Raw genomic sequence first — 26865 nt, forward strand, 5'->3', positions numbered from 1 at the left:
GGCGTCTCCGCCTAGCCGAGTAGGACTACGACGTACAGTACCGACCGGGTATTAAGCACCAACTCGCGGATGGTGTATCACGCCTCCTAGTGGACGGGGCGACCTCCGAACCGGTTGACGACGAGGTCCCGCGTTTCGCGGTACAATGGCGAGAGGAGGACCATAACCCCCGCCAAGGTACCGTACAATGGGAGACCCCCGTCGACCCGGGGAGAGCTGAGCACGCGTTCGCGGTTATACCCGAAGAACGCGACGTCTCATCCGTAACGGTGGAAGAGTTCCTTCGGGAACAGGCCGAGGAACCCTTCTGTAGGGCGGCCGCCGAGACCGTGGGAAGTCCGGACTCGCGCTACGACGTCGACCGATACGGGTTCGTCGTCCGCAAGTCCCCCCTCTATGGGACCCTGCAGCGGGTTGTACCGAAACGGCTCAGGGCGAAGATATTTTACCTCGCCCATCATACCCGCCTGGCAGGACACCCGGGCGGTACGAGGATGTATTATACGCTCCAGCGGGAATATTATTGGCCTCATATGGCCAACGACGCCTTCAGTACCGTACGGAATCGCGCGTCATGCGCTGCCACCCGGGGAACCTTGGTGAAGCACCAGAAGGATCTCAAGCTCTTGCCAGCGGCAGGACCACTGGATTTCGTCGCAATGGACCTGCTCGGCCCCTTACCGAAGACGGCGCACGGGAATCGCCACGTGCTCCTCATGACCGACCGGTTCACCAAACTGACGCGCAGCATCCCGTTACGGACCACCACCGCGTCGGTCGTGGCTAACGCCTTCTTGGACAACTGGGTCTACGTATACGGCGCACCACGTTACGTGCTAACCGACAACGGACCGCAGTTCGCCGCTAAGTTCTTCGACGCGGTGTGTGCCCTCCTGGGGGTGAGGCATTACCTGACTACCGCCTATCACCCCCAGACGAATGGGCAAACCGAGCGGTTCAACCGTACTCTGGTACAGCGCCTCCGACACTATGTCGCGGAGCACCAGAGGGACTGGGACGAATACATCCAGCCCCTGACCTTCGCGTATAACACGCAGGTCCACCGGTCGACGGAGACAACCCCGTTCGACCTGGTGCTGACGCGACCACCGTCCGGTTCGGCACTGCCTGGTACTGTACCGCAGGATGCCGTCTCCAACACGGAAGATCCGAGGACCCCGGTACAGTACAAGCGCGCGACGCTGCGTAAACTCCGCGACGCCCTTGAGCGAACGCCGGTGAAACTAACCGCGGCGCAAAGGCGAGACAAGGCCCACTTCGATAAGAAGGTGCGTTTCCGTCCGGTCATCGAGGTGGGAGACCTGGTCTATGTCGACCGCCCACCTCGGCCATTGACGAGTACCGAACGGGGAGACCTGCCAAGTAATGACGGGGGACCCTCCGTCAAGCTTTTACCGAAAACAGAAGGCCCGTTTCGGGTCCGATCCGCTACGGAGACCACAGTGGTCGTCGATCAAGACGGGGTCTCAAACCGCGTGAGCATCGATCGGATAACCCGGATGCCGCGGGGTCCCCGCGACGTCACTGCGGCCGCCTCGATCCAGCCCGCGGCGGACGGAGAACCCGAACCCGCCGCGGAGTATGTGGTAGACCATCTGGTCGACCACCGGAAGAACCGCACCGGGGCCCACTACAAGGCCCGCTGGTATGGCAACGCCCAGCGGACGATACCTGGGAACCCGCGGAGGGATTCCCCCAGGCCTTCATAGACCGCTTCTGGCGCACGCGGACGGCCGCACGACACCGCTAACACCGCACTGGGCGACCCAGCGCAGGGCGGGACGATCCCGCGGAGGGCCTCCCCCGGGCGGCGATTAGCCGCCACAGACGCACGCAGGACTCCGCGCGCGTCACCGCCAAACCCCGCGCCGGAAGACCCGGCGCAGGAGGGGGCAAGGTCGCCAAATCTCGCGCCGGAAGACCCGGCGCAGGAGGGGGCAAAGTCGCCACGGACGCACGCCGAATCCCGCGCGCGTCACCGCAAGCCCCGCGCTGGAAGACCCGGCGCAGGAGGAGGTGGGGTCGCCACCGACCCACGCAGAGTCCTGCACGCGCCACCCCACACCCTACACCGGAATACCGGGCGCGGATGGGGGCGACTCCGCCGAGGGTCTCATCCAGGCGGCCACCACCCGTTTATGCTGCACGCGGATCCCCTGCGTGCCGCCGCTCGAGGCATACCGGAGGGACCGGCTCGGAGGAAGCTGACCTGCCGACAGGACGACCCGACGCGGCGGTGGCCAAACGGCTCGGCACCCCGGTGCCTACACGCTGCCGAGGGACGGAACCCAGCGCGTAAATAGCGTATGGGAACGACCTCGCCGGGGCTCCAGGGCACTGTGGACCACGTGTTGCGCGAGCGGCATACACCGCCCGGCACGTGTGGCCGCTGGACCACGGATGCAGTGCAAGACGCCTCCGATCCTCGGCAAGTGCCCAATCGGAGCTCGTCAACGCGCTGAAAAGGCCACCCGTCGCGGGGCGGTAAAATCCGGCCAAAATTACCTACCGGACGGGTGTCCTCCAGTGTCGCGGGGGTAACTGGGGGACCCGCCCCGCGAACACTTGGGACACTCACCGCGCGGAGTCTCGCCGGCATGAGCCAGAGGGTAACCCGGCCGCCACGAGGACAACCGGCGAACAGGTGGGGGAAGTGGCGCTGTAGTGGCGCCCGGGCCCTCGCCAACCGGAGCGGCGGAGCCACGGCTGGGGGTGTCACGGGCGAGGAGGCGCCGGAGCCCCCGCCGGGTGGCAAGCCCCGCCGCAGATGCGCGAGCAATGCTTCACACGACCCCTGCCCCGCGCCGGACCCAACCGGCACGGAGGGACTACAGTACCGAGCGGGAAGGGCAGTGAAGAAGAGGAAGAAGAAGGACAAGAGGGGGGCAATTTACTGGAATGGACGGGACCTGGTCCCCGGGGGCAGTTCGCTACTCTCGCCGCCTCCCCCGCTGGCATCCCTCGCGCAATTTACTGGAATGGACGGGACCTGGTCCCCGGAGGCGGTTCGCTACTCTCACCGCCTCCCCCGCTGGCATCACTCGCGGCGTTGACGTTTGGCAGAGGGCTCCGCCCCCCGCGCCGCCGCGCTGGCGGGATCAGCGTCGACGGTACCGTACGGCCTCTTCGCGGACACCTGCTCGCTCAAGACGGCGAGGTGGTCCTGTGCCGAACGGATCCGCGCCATCGTCTCACTGCGCAGGAGATCCACGCCAGTGTCGCGTTGGCGGATGGCGAACTGCAGGCCGGCCACCCGCGCCCTGAGCTGAGTCACCTCGACCAGCCAGGCGCGCGGACTCCAAAGCCGCCGCAAGGGTGGTCGGTGCAGGGACCCCCGCGTAGCTGCACTCCGTCTGCAGAGCGCGCAGGGCAGCCTGCGTGTCCGGGACCAAGACGGGGGCTTCGTCTGCTGGCGCCTCACTCGGGGCCCCACCGGCCGCCCCCGAGGGGGTCTGTGTCCCCGTCGCGGTCATCTCGCTGACGGGGAAGACGGCGGGGCCCGGCACCGATCCGGTAGTCACCGCAGGGAGGTTGTCCCCCGCAGGCTCGACAGTAGGAACGTCGCGAGGGGCCCCCACCGGGGCGGGGTCCGTTACCGGCACTTCCATGACCGGCGTTTCCGTGGCCGGCGCTGTCATGGTCACAGGCGGAGAATCCGCAGTGATCGCGTCGCCCATCGTGGGAGACGTCGAGGGACCGACTGGAAGGCCCTCTGCGAGGGCGGTGTCCCCCGGCATCAGTAGGACCGACGCTGTTGACACGGGCGGAGACCCGACGGATGGTTCGGCGGGGGTTCCGGCGGAACCAACCGCGGCGCCCCACCCGTCACCGGAGGCGATGACCGCACCGTACGACGGCGACCTGTCGTCGGGCAGGGGGTCGTACCAGCTGTCGGCCTCCGCCGACGTACCATCCCAATGTGGCATCCGCAGGGAGCAGCCGCGGGCCCAACTGTACCACACGAAGTCGCTGCGCTCCCGGAGGGACCAGTCCAACCGTTCGGAAAAATCGAGGATGGCCTCCGCGCCAACCGGGTCGAATGACGTCCCTTCGAGGATGGCGGCCACCCCGACCGATCGGATGAGCTGCAGAAGCCCCGCCGATAACCGGAAGAGAGAGCCTCGCTCGTCGGGTTCGTTCCCGGTCCGGCTCGCTAGGCGACGGTCTGGACACTTTGTGAAGAACGGGAGGCCGTCCCGTGCGGCGTGTAGGAAACAAAGCAACGCCAGGACGGCCCACTCCGAGAGCAGGATGGCGTCGATCAGTCAACGCATCCCGGGCGTCGCCTCTCGCCCGAAGGAACCGTCCGGCATCCACCGCGCTGCGGCATACGCCAGCACGCTGAGCGTGGATACGCAGAGGTACTGTGGAGCTTCCAGATTGCTCCAACCGTTCGGTAAGGCTGGGTATAGCTGCCCTCTGGCCCCCGTGGGCACGGCAAAGAATTCCGTCGTGTGCCCCATGTGGAGGTAGGCATCGGCGCGGCGACGCCGCAGCCGGCTCTCCTTGGGGGAATTCTCGCCCCACCGCACAAGGTTGGCCACACTGTACCACCGGTCGAACGGGCGGGGGAATGCCACCAACTGCACGTGGGGCTTAGGATCCACGTCCCCGCCGAACCTCTCGAAGAGGTCGAACAACCGCGAATGGTACTGGTCCTCACCTGCACAGCGGATGTACAGGAGATCCGAGCGGGAATCCGCCATCACGCGGTGGGGCACGTGGACCCAGCGGGTCCTCCAAGCGGCCGGGCGGTTGTCTTGGCGGACTCGTCCGCGAGGGGAGGGCGTGCGGATACCCCGCCGCCTGGGGATGGCCGCAAACCGAGCGGCATTGCGGAAGGCCGACCCGATGTAAGCCTCGACGGACATCGGCGGCTGCGCCTGTGAGGGGTTGCGACCACCCCGGGGAATCCGGTGGTCTAACTCGGCCCCGGGCAGTAAACCCCGAACGGCACGAACACCCGTCCGGAGCCAGCCGGACGGCGGAGTCTCGGTCGCCGGGGGCGTGGTCGCGTACGGGTCCGGCGGTGCCGGATGGTTATCCGCTCCGGCCGCCGCCTGCCCCGCCGCTACAACCCAGTCCGGGGACCGTCTCAGTACGGTCGTCTCGCTGACTTGGGGAGCCGGGGGCTGAGCGCAGAGGGCGCGGCAGGGGACCTTGGACGGCGGTAGGGCCGGGCGAGGGAAGAACCCCCGCGCCCGAAGCCCGCACCCGGGGCGCTGCGATGCTCGTCGCGGGTCGGCCCACGGGGCCCGCCGCCAGCGCCGGGTGAAAGGTCGGTACCGGGGCGGCTGGCGCCGCAGGGAGCTGAGCCCGAGGGGGGCGACCCCGCTCGGATGATCGATTGTCCATGCGGGGAGAGGACAGGGGGGTGAGGCGAGAGGTGGAAGTGGAGGTAATGGGGTGTGTGGTGTGGGGTGATGTGGGAGAAAAGGAGAGCGTGAGGGGACCCATTGAAGCGCCAGGGGATCCGACGCGGTTAAATACCAAAAACTCCATAGGCTCCCCTATGGAGTTGGCCGTAGTCCGCCCGCGCCCCTGTGGTCGGCGCGAGCTTCTCGGTACGGATGGGACACCCTGCAAGCCGGTCATGTCAACCCCCAGCCGCGACGGGGACGTGTCGCAAAGTAAGGAAGGGGGTCTGTGGTACAATTCCACACCATGACCCCCGATGGGAGATGAGCACCGCCTGGACGGGCGGTTACTACTGTAGCAATCGTGCACGCGCCCTCGGAAAGCGCAGTAGTACCTCCACGGCGTACACGTGGCATAACCGTCGACGCCGGTCATAGCCACGGGCACACGTGTGCGACCCGTCGGGTAAGTAATTAGCAATTAATAGTTAATGGCACAAATTAGTCAATTTAGCACAGTAGCTGGTATACAGTACGTAACAGCTACTGTAGCGGGACAGGTGTCCTGACGTCCCACTTAGGGGTTAAGACCGGGGGCACCTGCCCCGTTCCAGTAAACGGGGGCAGACTCGCCTCCCTTCCCTTTACGGCTAATTGCTATCCCGTTCCGGTTTCCCTTGTAGTCTCAGGCTTCTAACCCGTGACCGGCCGTCCGGATCTAACACTACCGGCTGGCTGCGCGTCACCGGCCACGTGAGCCTTCCCTCTTTTCGAGTCCTTCCATACGGTTTGCGTTCGCGCGTGGGTTACCCAGCGGCGCGCGCTCCCTTACCTCTAACCCCCCTCGTTTCCGAGTGGTCGGGACGAAGGTAGTTATACCACAAAAAGCACGCCGGTGGGCGTCCGCCCAAAATGACCCCTGCAGAGTCTCGTGGGCTTCTGCGTGAGGCCTCGAAGGGGGAAAAAGTGCTGAAACATTAAGAAGGGAGCTAGAATTGCCGGTTTCTAAGCGCAGGGTACAGCAGATTTTATCAAGGAGCCCTCTCCTACAGTATCAAAAGGCAAAAATAGCGCTTCCATTGACTCCAAGGCATAGAACAGTGCGTGTGAATTGGGCAAAGGAAAGAGCAGGGTGGAACATGCAGAAATGGGGACAGGTCATCTTTTCAGACGAAAAGAAATTCAACCTCGATGGTCCTGACCGGCTCTAATACTACTGGCACGACTTGCGAAAGGAGGGAAAGGTTTTGTATCGTCGACAGATGGGAGGTGGCTCTTTAATGATATGGGGCATTTTCTGAACTTGGTACTTCAAATTTAGTGATAATTGCTGGTATGCAGAACTCTACCATGTACACTACGACACTTGCTAACTAGTTGCTGCTTTTCGCAGAAGGAATGCACGGCAATGGATGGGTATTTCAGCAGGATAATGTCTCTATGCATAGGTCTTAAGGTAACGGAGGCATGGTTTATTGCTAACAATATTAACGTAATGAGCTGGCCCGCGCGAAGTCCCGACCTCAATCCCATTGAGAACGTTTGGGGAGTGCTCGCGCGGGCTGTCTACGCTGGTTGCCGTCAATATAACACAGTTGACGATCTAAAAACTGCAGTTCCTGAAGAATGGTCGAAATTGGACCGTAAGTATCTGTATGGGCTTGTGAAGAGCATGCACAAGCGCTGCTTAGATGTCATCGAAGCTGGCGGCGGTAACACATCGTACTAGCCACTTGTTATCCTTCCGTTGGTGCGCTTCTCGTTTCAATGCTCTATAGGTCTTACACCCTCTACAGTAGCCGAAGTGGATATATATTTCAAAATAATAAAGGGATCAATGCGAAATTTTGCTCTTTTATATGCAACATAGAATCAGTGCCTTTGAGCAGTTTTTCCATTTGAATGGAACTTTGGGCACCCCAATGCATTCACCATTTGGGGGTGCTCTTTAGTTTTTTCGTGCACTGTACTGTACGATCGTCATCGCTGCTTTTCCCAGGTGCCTCTAAGGCACCCTTTATTCAACGTGACAGCCTTTACAACGGCACACGTGCGCATTGCCACTTAGCACAAGTTGGTAACGTGGCAATAACACGATGCACAAAAAGCCAACGTGTAAGTCGTGGCCACATTGACAATGCGAGATCTAAAGTCCTTTCTGCATGAAGATTCATGAAGTTATAAACTTTCTGCATGAATAAATGAGCAAAAGGCATGTGGTAAAAGGGAGTGCCACCTGGCCAGGAGACAGGTGGAGAGGGATGTGCACAGTATACAGTAGCGAGATCCAACAAAGCAAAAATGAAAAAATGGACTTGATATCGTTGGCGCGCCGAGCATATGAAACTTTCATGTGTGCGGCGCGGCGCCAGCGCGTCTGCCGCACTTGTTGCAACACCGCTGCCGGCGGACGCGCTCTGCCAGCGCCAGGGGTGTGATCGGCGGCAGCGACGTCGCAAGAGTGTCCGAAGGTCGAGCAGGTCGCGCTCGACGCGGCCGCGCGCGGCGGCGGGCGCCAAGCGTGGCCCCTCGCGAGGCACGAAGAAACCAACAAAGCGGCAGTGTCGCGAGGGTCGCGTGTGTGACGCGGGCGGCGTGCTCGTGTGGTGGCGCGGCGTTTAAAGGTTGGCGACGCGGCGCCAAGCTCGTGGCGGCAATTCCTCGACGCCGAGATACATATGACCACCGATCGTCACCGCGCTGCTGCAAGCAATCTGCAGGCGGCGCTGTATCGCGTCTGATACGCGCTCGCGAAAGGGCCCGGAATGCGCAACACACGCCGAGCCACGGCTTACAAAAAGTTGCAGGCATTAACGGCTACAAGCGTTTCATGTGCGCGGCGCGGCGCCAGCGCGTCTGCCGCACTTGTTGCAACAGCGCTGCCGGCGGACGCGCTCTGCCAGCGCCAGGGGTGTGATCGGCGGCAGCGACGTCGCAAGCGTGTCCGAAGGTCGAGCACGTCGCGCTCGACGCGGCCGCGCGCGGCGGCGGGCGCCAAGCGTGGCCCCTCGCGAGGCACGAAGAAACCAACAAAGCGGCAGTGTCGCGAGGGTCGCGTGTGTGACGCGGGCGGCGTGCTCGTGTGGTGGCGCGGCGTTTAAAGGTTGGCGACGCGTCGCCAAGCTCGTGGCGGCAATTCCTCGACGCCCTCCTCCGCCGGCGCGTGTAAACCGCCCCGCAACCCTCCGCCGTCATTGGCCGCCGCACACCCTGCCCGCCTCGCCTGCGCCATGTGTAGCAATGCCGCGCTCAACGAAACCCCTGCGCGCGCATCCACGTCGGCACCGCGCCCCACCCGCCGAGCTCCTCCATTCCCGCTGCCCGCCCTTGCAATGCAACACGCTCCGCCTCACTGCTCCTAGGAGCAATGCATACTTCATCTGTCGCGCAGCCATGGCCCCTCCCCGGCCCGCGCCTCCCAATTCCCGCCTCGCACACGCCCCGACTCTTCGTCCGCTATGCGCTTCGCCATCGCCGCCCTGGCCCTCCTCGCCGTCGCCCACGCGTCCTACGTCCCGGATATTCCCAATGTCGCGCCCTCGCCTCCGCCCTCGCCTCCACCCTCGCCTCCACCCTCAGCTGCCCCCTCACCTCCGCCCTCACCTCCGCCCTCACCTCCGCCCTCACCTCCACCCTCGCCTCCACCCTCAGCTGCCCCCTCACCTCCGCCCTCACCTCCACCCTCGCCTCCACCCTCAGCTGCCCCCTCACCTCCGCCCTCACCTCCGCCCTCACCTCCGCCCTCACCTCCGCCCTCACCTCCTCCCTCACCTCCGCCACCACGTCCCCCGCCGCCAACTGCCCTTCCCGCGTTTTCGCTCCGTCCCCCTGCCGCAACCGTCCTCCCCGCCGCAACCGTCCTCCCCACCGCAACCCGTGGCCCTGATCGCCGTCCCAGGCCTTCGCGCCGTCCCGGGCGGCCTCCGCGCCGTCCTAGGCCTGGCTCAAGCGATGGCTCAAGCAGTGCGGCCCCTGTCGCAAGCGCAAGCATGTTCCCAGCCTTTGTTGCAACTCCAATCGTAGATGGGACCTCTCCAGGCAGTCCCAGGCCTTCGCGCCGTCCCGGGCGGCCTCCGCGCCGTCCTAGGCCTGGCTCAGGCGATGACAAGACACCCGCAACAACTCCAAGCGTAGACGAAGAAGACTCAAGCAGTGCGGCCCCTGTCGTAAGCTCGGCCCCAAGCACGCTCCCAGAAGCAGTTGAAACTCCAATCGTAGATGGGACCTCTCCAGGCAGTCCCAGGCCTTCGCGCCGTCCCGGGCGGCCTTCGCGCCGTCCTAGGCCTGGCTCAAGCGGTGGCTCAAGCGGTGCGGCCTCTGTCGTAAGCGCGGTCCCAAGCACGGTCCCAGCCGCAGTTGAAACTCCAATCGTAGACGCCACTCCAGCGTTCTCTCTAGTCGAGCTTACGCCAGAACCCGACGTCCTCCCCGCCGACGCCCCGGAAGCCCCCTCCGAGAGCCCCGAACCCCAGGGCGACTCCGGCGGGGACCCCGCTACGACCTCCGATCCGGAGCCGGCCTTCGGTGACGACTCCGTAGAAGAGCAAAGCCCCCAGCCCGAACCCTCGCAATCAGCTGTCGACGGGGAGCCTACAGCCGGCGAAATGCTTCCTAGCCCGTCCGCCGTCGGCGAGCCAGACTCTGCCGAGCTTGACGAAGAAGGTACTGCAAAGCTCTGCGACCGCGACGTCGACCAGCCCCGCCCCGCGCTGGGAAGCTCCGCCTCCCGTTACGCATTCGCCGTCTTTGCCAGTGCGGCCAGTGTCGCGCTCGCCAACATTCTGTACAACATCGCCTCCAGCTGGGAGACCAACAGATCCCATCTCACCCTGCGCTTGGCATGCATCGTCCTGGCGAGGCTGTGCATCGTCTTCGCCGTCAAACTCTCCCTGGCCCTCGTCGCCGTCACGGTGCAGGTGCCCGGCGACGACAACGGTGCAGATGTCGGCGGCGCGTATCTGACCTGGGCGACCGCGGTCCTGTCGAGCCTGTACCATGAGAGCTTGCTCATGACCTGCATCGCGACCGGGTATGTCGTCAAGACGAAGACCTGGTACCCCAACTTGCGCATCTATCTCAGCCCGTGGTATAGGCGCGAGCACAGTGGCGCGGCCGAGACGTTCGAGCTCCACCAGATGGAAGACTCTACCCCGGCGGAGCTGGTGCAGACGAGGTATCGATCGCTCTCGCTGTGTCAGCGCATCAAGGGCGGGAGGATTGACAGACATCTTTTGATCTTGTCCGCCATCTTGTATATTGCGATGGAGCTGGTCACGCTTATTATTTCCCTGCTGAAGCTGCTCCAGGATTTGTCCACTGTGTCCCCGATGGAAAGCGTTTTTGTTGACGTCAATGATTGTATTGAGGCGAGGAATTGCCCGATTCGCGTCTCGGATGTAGCGAGTGAGTATTTGCTGCACTTCCGACTTCCGTACTGTTGAAGCATGCGGTGACTTTTGCCTTGGGAGAATTTGCGATACTGACCGAGTTGTTTCATCTCATTTTCTCTTCTTGCCGTGCAGTCTGTTTTGGGGCTGCGGCGGTGCAGGGAATATATCATTTAACTGAACAGCATTCTCTAGTGCCGTTACTTGCATTGATAAGCGAGTTCAGATTGACAAAGAGGAAGAATCCACGCCGAATTGTTCAAATTCTGCGATTTGTCACTGTGGGAATATTGATATTGTGGGTGACATCTTGGTTGTGCCTGCCTTTGTTGAAAAACAAGATGGAACCGCTGTATCTATTCGGGGATCTCAGCCTCTTTTGGTTTGTGATGATAGCGCCGCCGACATACAGTTCGTCGAGCTTCGCCGTCATCGCCGTCTTCTCCATCCTAATAGCTTCATTAGGAGTTTTTTTGATCTTCCGCCTAGGAAGAGACTCCGCACGAGTTCACGAGCATTGATCACTTTGTTGACTTTGCTCCAGTATTTATTGCTATTTAAAAATGTAGAGATTTCGCTACCTGAAGTTTACGACCCGAAAGGGTTTTGACGAACAGCTTCGCGTCAATTTGTATATACTGTATCTGAAGCCCGTGCACTATGCCAGAATACGTTGCCTGTGGAAGTGACTTTTACACTACAGCGTTGCGGTAAGACATGTAACTCTTCGCTTCCTTTTTTCGCGAGAAACGTACGGCTGAGAAGTGAAGAAAGGATGGCATGCGACGTATGTACTACACCACATATCGACTGTATATATTGTAGGTTACCGTAACGAGAAGAGGCATACACTTCATGTTTTAAGCTTGCTCTTTTGCGCATACTGTACTACTGTACAGTATTCCTCAATTTTCGCAGCTCTCAATTCCACTTCGATAGCTTCCAAGTGCAACTCGGAAACTCCGAAAAGCTGTATTTCTAATTAATTTATCCAAAACACATAGCAACAGGCAAAAGCGTCTATTTCTTCAAAATATTTTGTTGTGTCCACATAAAGCCCTCGGCATGCCTTTTTTCCGTTCTAGCTTGACTGCGTATGCCTGCAGAACCATTTCCTCTACTTGAGCGTTTGGTATAGAAATATTTTCTACATTTCGTTTTTCTTTTAACCTGCTCTCAGCTTCCGTCCTTCGAGCTAGAGGGCGCCCCTAAGCTGCTCTAAACATTTTCCGAGCCACTCTGATAAAAACATCCGAACTTGGCCAAAAGCTTTCCATTGCAATGAAACACAATTGCTGCCGTAAGTTTGGTTTTTATCCTCTCTCTGACATTAGTCAAGAACAGTCCCATCATGGACATCAATCGTTGATTTTCATGTGCTCCACTCTGGTGCCTTGTGTTGTGGATAAAAAAAATACATATAACCTCATGGCAGTCCGCAGGGACTGGATCGTCTCTGCGCCATGTGAAGGCTCTAGTGACATAGAGATATCCGATGCCTCCGTACATAGATTCAAAATTGAATAACCCAGCAGTGCTTGAACTTCAGTTTTATTGACATTTTAGATCATATCATCCGAAGGGGCCTACTATATGCAGAGCGATAAACCATATTTAGCCTGTTATGACAGTTTTTGACGTCGAAGTAGACGTCCATTTTTTGAATTCTGCAGGCCTCGAGGGCAAGAAACTCGTAGCATTTAGCTTGGTAGCCACATAGTTGCGGTCTTCTCCCAAACAAGAAATCTTCAAAGCGATAACCGCAGTGCACATATCCTAGGAAATCTACTATCGTGTTGAAATCATTCAAGATTCTTCTAGAGCTATAATTTCATGCATGTGAAGTCGTCGGCAACTTCGACTTGATGCTCTGGGCTTTCGCCAACTTTAATTTATCCATCTTCATTCTCAAATCGCATGCAAATCCCCCACGGAGCCAGAGGAGGCACTTGAACTGCAAGCAATTTGACTTCACCGATATAAATTGTTTCCCAATGAGCCTCTTTTCCACTCAGTGATGCAACAGATAGTAGAAATCGATGGGACTGTTCTCCGAGCCAGACATATGTGGTCCCATAGTCATAGAAAGACAATTCCACAACAATATTCTCACAGTCTTGTAGGTTTGTCCCTGCTTGTTTCGGTTTGTAGTCAGTAATCAATTTACTGATTGATATAGACTGAAGAGCGGCACCGGCGTTGAGCAAGTGGGGCTGACCAAGGCAGGCAAACTCGACACTGCTAGAGACTTCAAAGACAGGGCAAATATGGACCAGAGCACCGCACATGGCCGGTAGCCTCAGTTCGCAACCGTGACGCACATTCTCGTGCAAAAACAGTGCAGCAGAAGACCCTTCGATTAGGGATAGATAGCGACAAGATGTTGTCAGCGCTGTGAAATCGGGCAAATCCGAAGGCTGAAAGGAGCCAAGAACGTCGGGTGAACCTTCACTTGGATTCAAATTGAATACACATATCAATCCCAAAACAGAGTTTCGATTAAACACCTTGAACAATCTTGTTGGGGAAGACCTCGGGTCTACAAAAAGGCAGTCCAATGTCGGTCTACCGGGGTCTTGACATCGAAGCAGATGTCCTTCATGCGTAGTCAAGCTTTTCAAAAGAGCTTTTGCCATGCGTGCGAAGTCAGTTTGGAATGGAATGGCATCGCTGAAATAAAGTGGGCCTCCTGAACTAATCCGAGCAACAGCATGTAGGCGTGCAAATCTGTCCGACACTCGGAACATATCCCAGTCTACCACCGGAAAAATTTCACCAAGAAACACGCTCGTCATGGCGTTGCAGAGAATGTGCCAACTCACGGATTCAGCGCTTTCTTCAACCCCAGGAAAGGCATGATCATTGGAAGTCCGCCAGCATATGTTACATTCGCTTAGCTCTTTCCCAGAGCAATAAACAGTTTCCGGACCACAGGCCATGCTGTTAAGTACAACACTAGATGGAAAGGCTCTTTCAACTGCCTTCGTCAAAGCAGCTCGATACGAAGCCGTCACAGATATCCTTGTCGTTTTATTCTCTTTTGAATGGGGTATAGGATTGCAAAGAATTTCTAGAATACTTTGCGCATCTATTTTCACGCCCGAGACGCCTTGGGACTCTGCCAGACTTTGAACAAAATATTTCTCGAAGTACCTTGCGACGAATTCCATGCCTGGATGCACAATCTCGTAGCTCTTTTCCCAGAAAGCTGAATCTTCTACGTTATTTAAGTGAAGACCTGAGGCAAGTGCTCCCGCCACATACTGGGTTTTCACGTCACAATGAAAGCCACTTGTTCCTCCCCAATACCCAATGATTGCAACCCATGCTAGGATTTCTGCGGACGACTTTGACGATATGCTTCGCAAAGAATTTGCAAACTTGTCATTCGCATGAAATGAAGACAAGGTTGGACGTCCTGTGTTCACTCCTGATTCTGGAGAATATTCAAAGTTTGGTCCGGCACCACCTCCCGCTTGCCACCCGTCATCGACTATCGTATATCCTGGAGAAATGCCTTCCTCCGCCAGCCACTGAAGAGCAGTCATGATCCCGGCTTCGCACACCATATGACTGTACCCGTCCCATGTGCAATAACCTAAAGAAGTGAGAACACCTTTTTTAGGCGAATTGATGAAATGGTCCCACTTATGCGATGCTACTTTGTCTAAGCGCGATGAGAATGAAGGCAAGATACCAGCGCTAAACTTCACGGCATACCGAACTGCGTGGTATGGAGACCCCGAAGAAACAGCTACACAAACTTTGATCCCCGCAATGTCTGCCAGTTCCAGTGGAGTACAGCGGCCTGTCTCTAATCTGATACCAGAGTAATTTGATCTTGAGATGCCGAAAAGGCTTGCCCGAATTCCGTTTACATTGTCTACAAGAGGCAATAGAACAAGGTAGTCGCTTCCAGTTTCGTGCCAGTGCTTTCGTCTTGAAAGCTTCGAAGAAGGGAGTAGAACGAATTGAGTTTCTTGTTCACAATGGTGCAAGGCGTTCTCTGCAAAAGAGGGCTGCAACCAGAACGGGTTGGTTCGATGCAACGTAAGCATTTGCCCTTTAACATGTTTTATGTTTGAAGGGGCTGTGAATGGAATCTCTATCGCACAGGGAATCTTTCTTTTTCCGCCACCAACGTAAAAGTCTTCTCCGAAACGATTCTTCACCCACGTCTCGTCCTCAAGTTGGAGTACAAAAGATAGGCCGAGTACATCAGTCTCACACATGTGCATGTCGAAACTAGCCTGAAAAGTTACTTCGGAGTCTGATGTCGTGCGAAAGTAAGAGTCTTGGGGTGTCCCGACCCACTGCTTAGGTTCTGAGGTGGAAACCCCGTAGTGCACACGTTTTGGCTTGGTCAACTGGTACTTGCTTGAGCGCTGCTGAGTCAGAACCGATACTGTAATCGAAGCGGAGGTTAGTGGTATAGCATCGTAAGAGACCACAACATACGCTTCGGTGAGACAAAAAGACTCAACTAGTCTATGCTCTTTATATACTGAGGTAGATGTGTTTGCAACATTGGTAATGCTGCGGTATCGTACGACTCCAACGCTTGTCTCAGCGGAACCACCACTCTCCACATCAATCCAATCTACCTCTAAGTCGACCATAGCTTGTCTGGTTATCAGTTAAAGTGCTTGGTGTGATCCTCAGGTGGAATTACTTGAGACTGAATCTGTGAAGGCCAGTTGTATCCTGGCCATCACGAGGATGGAGAGGGCTTTAGATGATCTCAGTCCCACTACATACTGGTACATGTAGATGCATACAATGACAGCACGTTTGCCATTGCGAAAAAGGCGATCAAATAATTTTGAAAAAATTGGTGAGAATAGAACAAGGCCTACGCGAACACTGCAACTCGATCTCATAAATCTCAGCGTTGTTATCTCCAGATCGCGACCGGAGATCCGTGGCGCAGTCATTGGGGTCCGTCATTGCAGAGAGACGTGGATAGAAGATTAGTTCAGTGCCGTTGGTGGCTCAAGCTCACAGCAACTGGACTTTCACATCTCTTGAAAGGCTTGTTGAAGCGTGATTTTGTTCCACAAAATTTCCAAGCGCGGCCATCGCCCCGAGTGCATTCCTCTTCACGCAATGAAGGGCTGTGACGCGCAGATGCGGAGAGGGAGGACTCGAGAGAGATGCTGGGGGCACGGGAGGTTGCTGGTGCACAACACGAAGGCAGGATATTGTTTTGCACCAGCGGCAACCGTTTCAGTAAAAGGACCGCGAAAGTCCTTCGCGAGTTGTTCTCGTATATGTCCTGTCACTGCCTGTCACCATGCATCTGACAGCAATCCGTGGACGGAAATGTTGAGCAGGCGCGTTGTGCTTTCCATGCTTGTTGCCTCAGCAGTTGGGGCGGCCACTTCGAAAGCACAAGCAGCGCAATCTGAAGAGACAGAGGAGAATTCGTACGATGCTATCCGAACAAGGAGACATGTTGGAATTGGTCGCTTTCCCCCAGACCGGCCAGCACCAGCGTTCGAACCTGGGAAGAAGCTCTTCCAAGTTAACGCTGGTCTAGAGGGACAGGATGTCAAAATTGGACAAGGAGATATCTATGTGAAACCCGGGAGTTTAGTAGTAGCCCGATGGGCAATGGTTCTCGAGGATGGAAGTACTGTTGATGCTGCGAACGAAAAGCAAGCAGGAATTTTTCGACCAGGAGCGCACCAGGTACCTTCCGGAATTGAGGATTCAGTCATTGGGATGCGTCCGGGTGGGAAGAGGCTTGTAAAGGGGACATCTGAGCGTATATTGGCGTAAGTACAAAATTCAGAAATCACATTTCCAGGATTTTGGCACCCCTTCAAGGATGAGGAGTACTGACATTTCTTACTCCCTTTATGTGCATCGTGTTGTTTTGGTCATTAGAAATATTACAACGGGCTATAATATTGGAGAGAGAAGCTTAGTACCGAATGGTGCAAATGTCTTCATTGACATATCCGTTGATCGCATTGATCCTTTTGGAGAAAGGTGATGCATGACTGAAGAGGTAGATTACGAACCATGTGAGGCCCACAATTTTGTATTTGGAAGTGACGCAGGAACAGTTTTGATTCATAGCCACAAGAGAGGACGTTGCCATGGTCTGCTGTGTCCCTTCAATATCCACTTAGCTCATCGTCAATGAAAGAGACTGCGACATTTCGATGGTGGACGTTGCCCAACCTATTTGTTCTTCTTCGCCAATGGAATAGATTATCCAGAGAGAGAAAATACTGCGTATACTAAAGCCCAGTTGACGTAGAACTGACACTGCTTGGTTGCATGTTTGCAATATCGGAAGTGGATGCAGAGCGTTGATTACCCCTGTTTTCCCACAGATAGCTCCAGCCTGTAGCCCTTTCCGCAGATGTTTCCACAGGTATCAAGGCTTGAAAATTACAGCAACATCCTTATAAGATGAGCAGTGTTTTCTAAAAAACATCGAGTTTCTCGTTCCGATTTCCGTTCACCGACGGAAATCTTACAGAAAGTTTCTTCTCAAGTGCACCTAGCCTCATGGGATTTGATCTTCCACTACTAATTGATTAAATCTCTTCCTTCAATGCTTGGCAAGAAGAGAGAATAAACAAGCCTTTGATGAGATGTTTATCGCCGACAAATATTGAATGCCTGCCTGGAAAAGGATGGAATTTCAGAGAGAGCTGGGCTGCAGGTGGCATTGCTACAAGTTAACCTGTCACCAAAAACTCTTACTGTTTCTTTACAAAGCTGTGTCTTATTTGTATTGCTCACGCAGCGTTGAAGTAGCTTTACTACAATTAAACCCTTAATGGAAATACTCGAGCTATTCAATTTTTGTCTTCCCTGCGCTCCCGTATTAGGAATAATACGGAAGACAGCTGGACGATCCTCTGAACTGAGGGGGGGTCGTCTTCCAGGTATGGGTTTATTTATCTAACTTTCAAGGGGGGGGGGGCGCTGCTATCTCACAGGACATTTACATGACACGGTTACACGTGTGCTGTCCATATAAGGTTGAGGCAGATCACCGCCAATGGACCGGTGTTTTTAATAATATGGTCTAAACGACCAATCAAGGTGTCCTATTTGGGCTCTTTAACCCTGAGCATATGATTTACTGTAATTTTGCTTTTTCTTACCTTGCTGTTGGCGCTGACGTGCTTGCCTACTCTCCGCAGTTCATGCAGTCGCCGTCGAGAGTTCATTGGGGCCATTGACAGCGAAGCAGTCTAGTCTGTATCAACCGCATGCAACATCCGTCAATAGCTTGTGCTCTGAGAGTGGACACTGCTCACCAAAGTTATATCTTTCGTTCTTGGAGTTTGCTTTTTTGTCAGGCCTGGCACCAAGCTTCCTCAATTATGTCGACCGTACGTCGCGATGCCCTTCTGCAGATTCAGAAGGATGCTCAAGAGAAATGGCAGTCGATGAAGATCTTTGAAGAAGACGCTCCCGAGGCTGGTGCATCTAACGCGGAGCAGGAGAAGTATCTTGCCACTTTTCCGTATCCTTATTGCAACGGGTTTCTTCACATCGGGCATGCCTTCTCCCTGTCCAAAGCTGAGTTTGTGGTGGGGTATAAACGTATGAAGGGTATTAAGTGCCTATATCCCTTCGGGTTTCATTGCACTGGAATGCCAATTCAAACGTGCGCGAACAAGCTTGCGAAAGAAATTGACCAGTATGGAGTACCTCCGCAATTTCCTATTGAGGAGTTGGAAATGGCCCCAGTGCAAGATCAGGCTGTGTCATCCGGACCTGTGGATAAATCCAAAGGGAAGAAGGGAAAAGCAGCGAGCAAAGCTAGTAAGCAAAAATACCAGTGGGACATCCTCAAAGAAAGCGGAATTTCTGAGGACATCCTGCCGAGCTTCGCTGATCCGCTAGCGTGGCTTGATTATTTCCCCCTTCAGAACGTTCAAGATCTCACGAAGTTTGGTCTGAAAGTGGATTGGCGGCGTTCGTTTATCACGACCGAGGTCAACCCATACTACGATTCTTTCATTCGATGGCAGTTTAACAAATTGCGTGCACATAACAAAATCAAGTTTGGGAAGCGAAATGCTGTCTTTTCGCCCACTGATGGACAACCGTGCGCGGATCACGATCGGGCATCTGGCGAGGGTATTCAACCACAGGAGTACACGCTTATCAAAATGAAGCTTCTAAGGAATCCCGATATCCCGAATGCGGAGGAACTATTTGCCGGCAAGGACGTGTTTGTTCCTGCCGCAACGTTACGTGCTGAAACAATGTATGGCCAAACAAATTGTTGGGTACTACCTACTGGTGACTACGTGGGATATGAGCTAGCGAATGGTGAGGTTTTCATCGCTTCTGCGCATTCAGGAAGAAATATGGCTCACCAAGACTTTTTCGAGGAGTTCGGGAAAGCAAAGGAAATCTGTACTCTGAAGGGTTCAGACCTCATTGGGTTGCCCATTAAGGCCCCGCTGGCCCATTATGATGAAATCTACATTCTCCCACTGCTCACTGTTAGCATGACGAAAGGAACTGGAATCGTCACATCCGTGCCAAGCGATGCCCCAGACGATTATCGAGGACTGATGGATTTAAAGGAGAAAGAAGCCCTAAGAGCCAAGTTCGACGTTCAGGAGGAATGGGTGTTGCCATTTGAACCTATTCCCATCATTGATACCCCAGGCTTTGGGAATCTGGCAGCTGTGGAAGCCTGCAAGCGCCACAAGATCCGCAGTCAGAACGACAGGGAACCTCTGGCTCGGGCCAAAGAAGAAGTCTACAAGGCTGGCTTCTACAATGGTGTGATGATCGTGGGTGATATGGCCGGCGAACCTGTGATGCAGGCAAAGGCAAAAATTCGCGAACAGCTTTTGTCCTCTAACCAGGCCAGGGTATATTCCGAGCCAGAAGGCAAAGTTATGAGTAGAAGCGGAGATGAATGTGTTGTCGCTCTCTGTGATCAGTGGTACTTAGAGTATGGCGAACCCTCTTGGCGTGCACAGGTAGTCCAGTGCCTCAAGAAGATGAACGTCTACGCCGACGAGACTGCCAACGCGTTCGATGCTGTTCTTGGGTGGTTGAAAGAGTGGGCATGCTCTCGCCAGTTTGGCTTGGGGACGAAGTTGCCTTGGGATGAAAACTGGCTGATTGAGTCTCTGTCAGATTCTACGATCTACATGGCATTCTACACAGTTGCGCATATTTTACAGGGCGGGCCGGACAACCTCGATGGCCATAAGACGGGGCCTGGAGGAATACCTGCGTCAGCTGTGAACGATGCTCTTTGGGACTACGTCATGTTAGGACAAGGCAGTCCTGAAAATCTCAATGGTTTGGACTCGGAGACAGTGCGGAGAATGAGAAGAGAGTTTTCGTATTGGTATCCTGTTGATCTTCGTGTGTCCGGGAAGGATCTGATTGGCAACCACCTGACCTTCTTCATCTACAATCACGTCGCCATTTTCCCGGAAGAGAATTGGCCAAAAGGCATTCGTGTAAATGGACACGTTATGTTGGATGCAGAGAAGATGTCGAAGAGCACTGGAAACTTCCTTACTCTCAGAGATGCAATGGGACAATTCACTGCGGATGGTGTTCGATTTGCGTTAGCTGATGCTGCGGACACGGTTGAAGATGCAAATTTTTCCAAGAAGCAAGCCGATGACACTATACTGAGGCTATGGACACTTGTGGATCTAATTGAGGAAGGTGTCGAGAACGTTAAAAAAATGCGGACTGGGCCCTTGACAAGATTTGCAGACAGGGTATTTGTTGCACAGCTGAACCGACAGCTGCAAGCTACTGAACGCGCGTATGAGCAGTTAATGTTTCGGGAAGCAGTCAAGTGCGGCTTTTTCGAAATCATTACTGACTGGGGGAGGTATCGAGAAGCTGTCGGGGCTGATAAGTCTTCTCGAATGGCATCAACGCTCCCCAGAATGCACCGGGATGTGTTCCTCCGTTTCGCATTGTTTCAAACGGCAACTCTGGCTCCAATCTGTCCTCACACGGCTGAGCATATGTGGGGACTCCTTCGCCCGATTCTCAGTGAGCGCGATGGCGTGTCTCAACCGGAGTCGGTCATGCATCTACAATGGCCGGCTTCCGAGGTTGCGGATGAATCGCTCCTCGCTTCAGCTGGATATTTGAATGAAACGATATCTCGAATTCGAGTTGCCATTCTGAAGCCTGCCAAGAAGAAGAAGGGGAAGGGCAACCTAACAACGACTAAACCCTCCAAAGTAACTATTTTTGTTTGTAAGGAGGTCCCTGAGTGGCAAGAAATCGTGCTCTCTTTTCTGCGAGAGAATTTTGATGAGGAGGCTTGGGAGAATTCTCGAAAGGCCAGTCCTGGCGACGAGAAGACATGGTGGAAATACCCTTCGGACACACCAAAGAAGGTGGCGGCTGCTATGCCCCCAGAGCTGAAGAAGAATAAAAAGCTGATGCCCTACCTGGCAATGGTGAGGAAAGAAGTCGAGTTGGGAGGTCGTGGGGGCCTCGACCGTGCCCTAAAGTTTGATGAGACGCGCGTACTCCGCGAAAACGCCCAATTTGTGAATTCTCAACTGGAGACGTTTGGCATTCAAAATGTGATAGTGGACGAAGCTGCAAATGCCCCAAACACGGCATCGTCGGCTGATGCAGTGCCTGGCACACCAGTATTCCTTCTCTCAGAATAACTAATTCTTGATGATAACATTGAAGCGTAACAGGGCACTCGGTCAGTAGACTGCGGATTTATAGTTGCAAAGATAAGCTTGAGTTTATATTGAGTTTCAGCAAAATCGTGGCCGAAATAAGTCCGACTACATGCGGGTTACGCTAAACGATAATCGCGATTATGACTTCGAACGGGTTCACTTCAAGGCCCGTTGATATAGAGATAAATAGATTTCGACGATAAGCAAAGGAAACTTGCGTTCCGTCAATTGCGTAGCTCCCCGTTTCACACCATTTCAGAATAACAAACTGTGCCAGCTGGAGTGCAAAACTGACTCATACTTCAGGCACATCACGAATATACCCGTCAGCATGTCCATTTGCGGCGGCTTTGGTGAATGCGGCGACTTTGTTATAGAACTGGGCGTTAAAAGTTCTCAAGGTCCTAGCGATGTTCTTCATCATGCTGCTCATCGCACGGCTCGTAATTGCGTCCGGCTCTATCTGGCGAGCTTCCATGGATCTCAGAACGGATATCATCCTGTGCATGTCGCGATTCTTGGCACAAGCAAAAATTAAGACATTAAACACGGCAGTGTCCGCATTTTCAACTTCCGGGAGAATCGCGATTGCATCGTCAAGACGGCCAGCATTACAGAGAGCCTTCATTCGAATGCAATGATGTACTGGGCTAAACTTCTGATCCGGAAGGAGTCCTTCCCGGTGGCGCATTTCTTGAAGAGTAGCCTCGACACTAGAGAAGTCACCTCTCTCGGCGTATGCATCTGCCACAGCGGTGTATCCTGTCCTGCCCAGCTCAAGACCTCTTGCAATCATTTCATCCCGTAAGAGCAAGACAGAATCGACACCGTCTTTGGCGTTTGAAGAGAGGAATGCTCGCATGAGAGCGATGTAAGCTGCTGGATGCGGCAGGAGCATCCAATCAGCAGAGGTTTGATCTCCGTGACCAGAAAACTGTGAGTGCACCGGTAGGCTGCGGCTTATTCCGAGATTCGATGATGGCGAACTAGGTACATGCCGTGGAAGGAGGGTGTGCGCAGGAGACACACCATTGCTATATGTGTACCGAGTACGGAGTGAATTGTGACCGGAAAAATTAGTAGAGAAAGCCGACGAACGCCCATGAGATGACACTCGTTTCGCTCGCTCAGCCTCTACCTTTCGAAAGAACTCGAGTGCGCGAGGGGCATCACCGGCAGCTGCACATGCACTGACCATACTTTGATACGTGAACTCATCAGGCTTCAGGCCTCTTGCCTGAAGCTCACGGAGCCATCGGTAGGCAGCCCCCAACGCAGTACTGGCATCACACTTGTTGCCTCTGTTTCGTGCCACCCCTTTGATCAGCGTGTTGAAGGTCAGAAGGTCTGGTCGCACCCCATTTCTTGGCATATCTACGCGGACAAGGCCTTCGGCAATTTGCGTGCCATTTTCCTCAGCGCTCAAGAAATCGATCACCGTGTTGTAAGTCACAACATCGGGACGAAGTCCTGCCTTCTTCATTCGGTCTAGGACTGAGAGTGCCGCTTTAAATCCGTTCCCACGGTTGGCCTTCAGATAGGCGTTGTATGCAACGACGTTCGACCTTCCAGCGGATTCCATCTCACATATTATCTTTTCTGCCTGCTCCGCATCCCCAACTCGAGCGAAAGCATCGACTAGCATCGTGTATGTCACAGAGTCAGCGGAATACCATGAGAATCCATACTTGTCAACGAATCGCCTCATTTCTTCATACAATGCCACTGCGGCATCAACGTTCGGCGGGTCCAATGAGGAATATCCCCGGATTAGAGCGTTGAACAACGCTGCATTCGCTTTCGCATTTCGCGGCTGGTTTGCGTTACGGCGGTTTGAAGTGTGATGGGATTGCATGTGATTGCCTGTGTTTGTGTTTCTCTTCGCATGAGACATTCCATACGCGCTATTTCCAGTCCTGCTCCGCCCACCACCTGTTTGCTGACGAAACGACTGATGCCCATTACACAGATTCTTCCATTCTTGTGAGCCCTTTTCAAATTCTTTCACATCTGCATTAGTTGCAGCCCGAAGAACACCTTCGGCTAGAGCCATATCTTCTCGACGGCAGCATAAATCAGCAAGTGTCAGCAATGTGATATGGTCTGCTTCGAGTTCGAGTGTTTTCATTTCCTCTAATGTTGCGAAAGCGTCAGATGACGGAGCGCCCGCCTCTCGAAGTGCCTTCAGCCTCACATTGAAGGTTTGTACGTCCGGAGACACGGGAATGGTATCCTTCGGAGTTGGGAGCGTTGGACGGCTATCGTCGGGCTTGCCACGACCGTCACGCATTTTCTCAAGCAGGTTAATCGCACGAGCAGGGTATCCGCAGCGAATGTACGCATCTGCGATGGTGTTGTATGCAACAGGAGATATCTGGAGAGCAAGATCAGGGTCTTCATTGTCGGAGTCGCTACGTTGTTGCAGAATGGTGTGATGGTGCAGCTGATGAAGCAAAAGGGCGTCCAGCATTGAGACGTCGCATTGGTGACGTGCCTGTTTCGCGAGGGTACAGAATGTGTACGCATCTGGCTCGATATCAAGCTGTCGCATTTTTTCGTAAACCTCTTGTGCGTCGCGCACTCTGCCCGCCGACACGCAGGCATTAATCAGTGAATTGAGCGTGACCCGATCTGCACTGATTCCACGATCTTCCATTTCTGTGAGAAACCGAAATGCCCTGTTCACATCTTCATCCATGCCGCCAAAGCAGCTCTTCAGCATGGTGTTAAAAGTGACCAAGTTCGGTTCGATGCCCGAATCCTGCATCTCACGCCAAAACTCATCTGCTCTGGCATGCTGCGAGCACATCACTAGTGCGTTGATGACTGCGTTGTACGTGAACAAGTTGCGCGAAACTTTTGGTGTGCGATCGAGTTCATCCAAGGTACGGAGGGCCCCGTTTAAATCTCTCCTTCGGGCATAGTTAGAAATGCGACGATTGTAGTCGCGGACTGAAAGGTGGCTATTCCCGCCTTGTGAGCCCCCCCGCCCGCCACCGCCTGGACCGCCACTGCCCGTATGGGAGCGCCCTGAGGACATACCGGTATGGCCAGAACTGTGGCCAGTGCCACTACTCCCTTGCGAGTGTGTTTTGCGGTCACGGGAAGATTCCTGGTTATTATTTCTAGTTGCTGTAGAGAAAATACCTATGGACGTAGGGTCAGAATGGTTTGTGGATGCGGGATTGCGACGCCTTCGACGGCTGGCATTTGGATCTTGAAACCTTTCCCCACCGAAGTTGGTAGAATACATAGGGTTGGAGATGGGAATGTGCTCTTGGGGGTGGGCGCTTGAGTAGTGTAGCTGCCCATTTTGCTTGAGGTGCCGACTGCCGTTCGGAAAGCTAGACTGCGGACTGGAAACCGCCGCAGGATGGGTTGGTGGATTTCTCGGTGGCGGTCTCCATACCCCGGAATTGGCCCAAGGGTCATTCAGAACGGGACGGGCGGGATGTGGGCGGTGCGGGACGTAAACTGGAGAAATTGAGGGGTTAGATTGTAGGGTATTCGAATCAATTGCGAGCGATGACCATGGGGTGGGGCTTGTGAGAAAGGTCATACGCGAAGCATCTTCTTCCGACGGAGTGAATTGAGGGACAAACTGGGGATGCTGTGTGTTGGACATCATTGCGTACGCGTCGACTGATGAGATGGGAGGGAATGGGGACAGTATTGAAGCACTCGAGGATGTTTGCTCGGCACTTGCGGTTGGCAGGGGAAGGGGCGCGTGGACATTGGGGGTATTCAATGAAACCGATGACAGCGTAGCAGAGAGGTCGGAAGGGGACTCTGCTGCAGCGACGGAGGGCATATTAGGGAGAGAGCACCCGGAAGAGGGAGAACAGGGCGCCGTAGACGACGATGGTGTGAGTCCCGGACGTTCGCATGAGACGACGGCAGTAGTGAGGGGGTCGGGAGGCGGAAGGAGTTGGTGGACAACGGGCGCGGAACAAGAGGACAGCACGGCCGGAAGCCAAAAGGGGGCGGGGTTAATGGCAAGTACGGGCGGCGTGTGAGTGGCAAGAAGCGGACGCAGCGATGGAGGCGGCGGCGGCGAGTGTTGTCATACGTCAAAGGAAATCTAATGGGATCGGTCTGCCTGCGCCGCAGCAATTGGCTCGCTCCGGAGGGGCGGCGACCGTTGGCAAACCGGTTGGCGACTGGGTGTGGGACACTTGGCAGGTCTCCCCGCCGCCGCAAGCGCGTCGCAGAATAACCAACCAATTCTCCGACAATTCCATTCGGCGCTTCGTTTGTCAATTCGTGGCGTCTATGCCCCGCCGACAGCGGCCACTCTTCGCGCAATCAGCACAAACAGCCAGTATCCTGTGTCATTCTCGGTAACCTTTTGCCTGCGCCTCTATGTTCCACAAATTTCCGCGCTTGCAGACTCTTTCGCTTCACTTGATCGCATCCGCAGCAATACTATTTTTGGAAGCTACACGTATGGCACACATGCTTGTATGTGCGTTGGTCCTCGGCAACTCATCATCCTCGTTGTTGACCCTCTCCGCCAAGCCCAGCACCGCTTCCTGGCGCCATCACTCTCTGCAATGTCTGTGGACGAAGACCCGGATCTTGATGCTGAGTTTGCGCAGTTTGAGGCTCAACTTCAAACCGTTGTCTCCAAGCCCCAACCCTCTGTACTGCCATCATCAGCACCAGTTCCAACCGGCGACAACGTGACAGCTCGTAGCAATCGCAACGCCGCAACCCGTACGTCTCCTGCAACCACCACCCATAGTCACGTCCCCGCCACGTCCCCGACGCCTGTACTTGCCACTAACAACAAAACCGCGCCTCTAACCGGCAAGTGGAAGTGGGACGGAGCCAATGCAAAGTGGAATTGGGTCACCTACGAACCCACTTCCTCCACTACCACACCACGTCCCGCCCCAGCGGCTTTCCCCTCCCGACCGGTGCCGTCCCATGCAACCGCATACCCCTACTCCAATCCGTCTTTGCATATGTCTGCACCCCCCACAGCCGTACCTTCTAAGAAGGCAGCCGCGTTGGTCAAAAGGACGGCGGCTGGTGATGTCTGGCAGGACCATTCCCTTGCAGAATGGCCTGAGAACGACCACCGCATTTTCGTCGGGGATCTCGCTCCAGATGCTACCAACGAAGAGCTTGTCATGGCGTTCTCGGCGTATCCCTCGTTTAATATGGCGCGCGTGGTGCAGGACAAACGCTCGGGACAATGCAAGGGTTACGGTTTTGTTAGCTTTGCGGCGGGAGAAGATATGATTGCCGCACTCCGGGAAATGAACGGGAAGTACGTTGGCAGTCGCCCGGTTAAGCTTAAGAAGAGCAATTGGCAAAAACGAAATCTCGACGGCGCTAGAAGAAAGGAGCTCAAACTGTTCAACACTATTCGAAAGAAGAGACGATAGCTGCTCCCAACCCTTCCACAGAGTGTGAATGAGC

General features: G+C 55.0%; 8 protein-coding genes; 5 read left to right on the forward strand and 3 right to left on the reverse strand.

Moving 5' to 3' along the window:
- The first annotated feature begins 6786 nt into the window (after nt 1-6786).
- On the forward strand, nt 6787-7107 carry CHC_T00004309001 (hypothetical protein). Its single transcript, XM_005715689.1, has one exon. It carries the CDS (start codon nt 6787-6789, stop codon nt 7105-7107), a length of 321 nt encoding a protein of 106 aa, XP_005715746.1.
- A 3280-nt stretch (nt 7108-10387) lies between these two features.
- Nucleotides 10388-10819, forward strand: CHC_T00004310001 (hypothetical protein). The gene has a single exon (XM_005715690.1). The coding sequence runs from the start codon at nt 10388-10390 to the stop codon at nt 10817-10819; it is 432 nt and encodes a 143-aa protein (XP_005715747.1).
- Nucleotides 10820-12295: 1476 nt separating this feature from the next.
- On the reverse strand, nt 12296-12538 carry CHC_T00004311001 (hypothetical protein). XM_005715691.1 is given in 2 exon segments: nt 12296-12379; nt 12380-12538. 1 exon segment carries the CDS (start codon nt 12536-12538, stop codon nt 12380-12382), a length of 159 nt encoding a protein of 52 aa, XP_005715748.1. The 3' UTR covers nt 12296-12379.
- A 119-nt stretch (nt 12539-12657) lies between these two features.
- On the reverse strand, nt 12658-15384 carry CHC_T00008780001 (Probable galactinol--sucrose galactosyltransferase 4). Its single transcript, XM_005715692.1, has one exon. It carries the CDS (start codon nt 15382-15384, stop codon nt 12658-12660), a length of 2727 nt encoding a protein of 908 aa, XP_005715749.1.
- A 160-nt stretch (nt 15385-15544) lies between these two features.
- CHC_T00004312001 (hypothetical protein) lies at nt 15545-16933 on the forward strand. XM_005715693.1 is given in 4 exon segments: nt 15545-15703; nt 15893-16542; nt 16655-16763; nt 16764-16933. The coding sequence occupies 3 exon segments, from the start codon at nt 15545-15547 to the stop codon at nt 16761-16763; spliced, it is 918 nt and encodes a 305-aa protein (XP_005715750.1). The 3' UTR covers nt 16764-16933.
- Nucleotides 16934-18000: 1067 nt separating this feature from the next.
- CHC_T00004313001 (hypothetical protein) lies at nt 18001-21673 on the forward strand. XM_005715694.1 is given in 2 exon segments: nt 18001-21417; nt 21418-21673. The coding sequence occupies 1 exon segment, from the start codon at nt 18001-18003 to the stop codon at nt 21415-21417; it is 3417 nt and encodes a 1138-aa protein (XP_005715751.1). The 3' UTR covers nt 21418-21673.
- A 60-nt stretch (nt 21674-21733) lies between these two features.
- Nucleotides 21734-24691, reverse strand: CHC_T00004314001 (hypothetical protein). Its single transcript, XM_005715695.1, has one exon. The coding sequence runs from the start codon at nt 24689-24691 to the stop codon at nt 21734-21736; it is 2958 nt and encodes a 985-aa protein (XP_005715752.1).
- A 1300-nt stretch (nt 24692-25991) lies between these two features.
- Nucleotides 25992-26831, forward strand: CHC_T00004315001 (hypothetical protein). Its single transcript, XM_005715696.1, has one exon. It carries the CDS (start codon nt 25992-25994, stop codon nt 26829-26831), a length of 840 nt encoding a protein of 279 aa, XP_005715753.1.
- The last annotated feature ends 34 nt before the right edge of the window (nt 26832-26865 follow it).

This window comes from Chondrus crispus, genomic scaffold, assembly GCF_000350225.1.
Source record: "Chondrus crispus Stackhouse genomic scaffold, scaffold_226, whole genome shotgun sequence".
Classification (NCBI taxonomy): Eukaryota; Rhodophyta; class Florideophyceae; order Gigartinales; family Gigartinaceae; genus Chondrus; species Chondrus crispus.

Excerpts from the sequence above, each read along its gene's own strand:
- CHC_T00004310001 (XM_005715690.1), top strand. The coding sequence starts at position 10,388 with ATGACCTGCATCGCGACCGGGTATGTCGTCAAGACGAAGACCTGGTAC.
- CHC_T00004309001 (XM_005715689.1), top strand. The coding sequence starts at position 6,787 with ATGGATGGGTATTTCAGCAGGATAATGTCTCTATGCATAGGTCTTAAG.
- CHC_T00004314001 (XM_005715695.1), bottom strand. The coding sequence starts at position 24,691 with ATGTATTCTACCAACTTCGGTGGGGAAAGGTTTCAAGATCCAAATGCC.
- CHC_T00004313001 (XM_005715694.1), top strand. The coding sequence starts at position 18,001 with ATGCAACATCCGTCAATAGCTTGTGCTCTGAGAGTGGACACTGCTCAC.
- CHC_T00004315001 (XM_005715696.1), top strand. The coding sequence starts at position 25,992 with ATGTCTGTGGACGAAGACCCGGATCTTGATGCTGAGTTTGCGCAGTTT.
- CHC_T00004311001 (XM_005715691.1), bottom strand. The coding sequence starts at position 12,538 with ATGTGCACTGCGGTTATCGCTTTGAAGATTTCTTGTTTGGGAGAAGAC.
- CHC_T00004312001 (XM_005715693.1), top strand. The coding sequence starts at position 15,545 with ATGACAGCACGTTTGCCATTGCGAAAAAGGCGATCAAATAATTTTGAA. Across the intron at positions 15,704-15,892 it reads TCCGTGGCGCAGTCATTGGG|ATGCGGAGAGGGAGGACTCG; the intron begins GTCCGTCATTGC and ends TGTGACGCGCAG. Across the intron at positions 16,543-16,654 it reads ACATCTGAGCGTATATTGGC|AAATATTACAACGGGCTATA; the intron begins GTAAGTACAAAA and ends TTTGGTCATTAG.
- CHC_T00008780001 (XM_005715692.1), bottom strand. The coding sequence starts at position 15,384 with ATGGTCGACTTAGAGGTAGATTGGATTGATGTGGAGAGTGGTGGTTCC.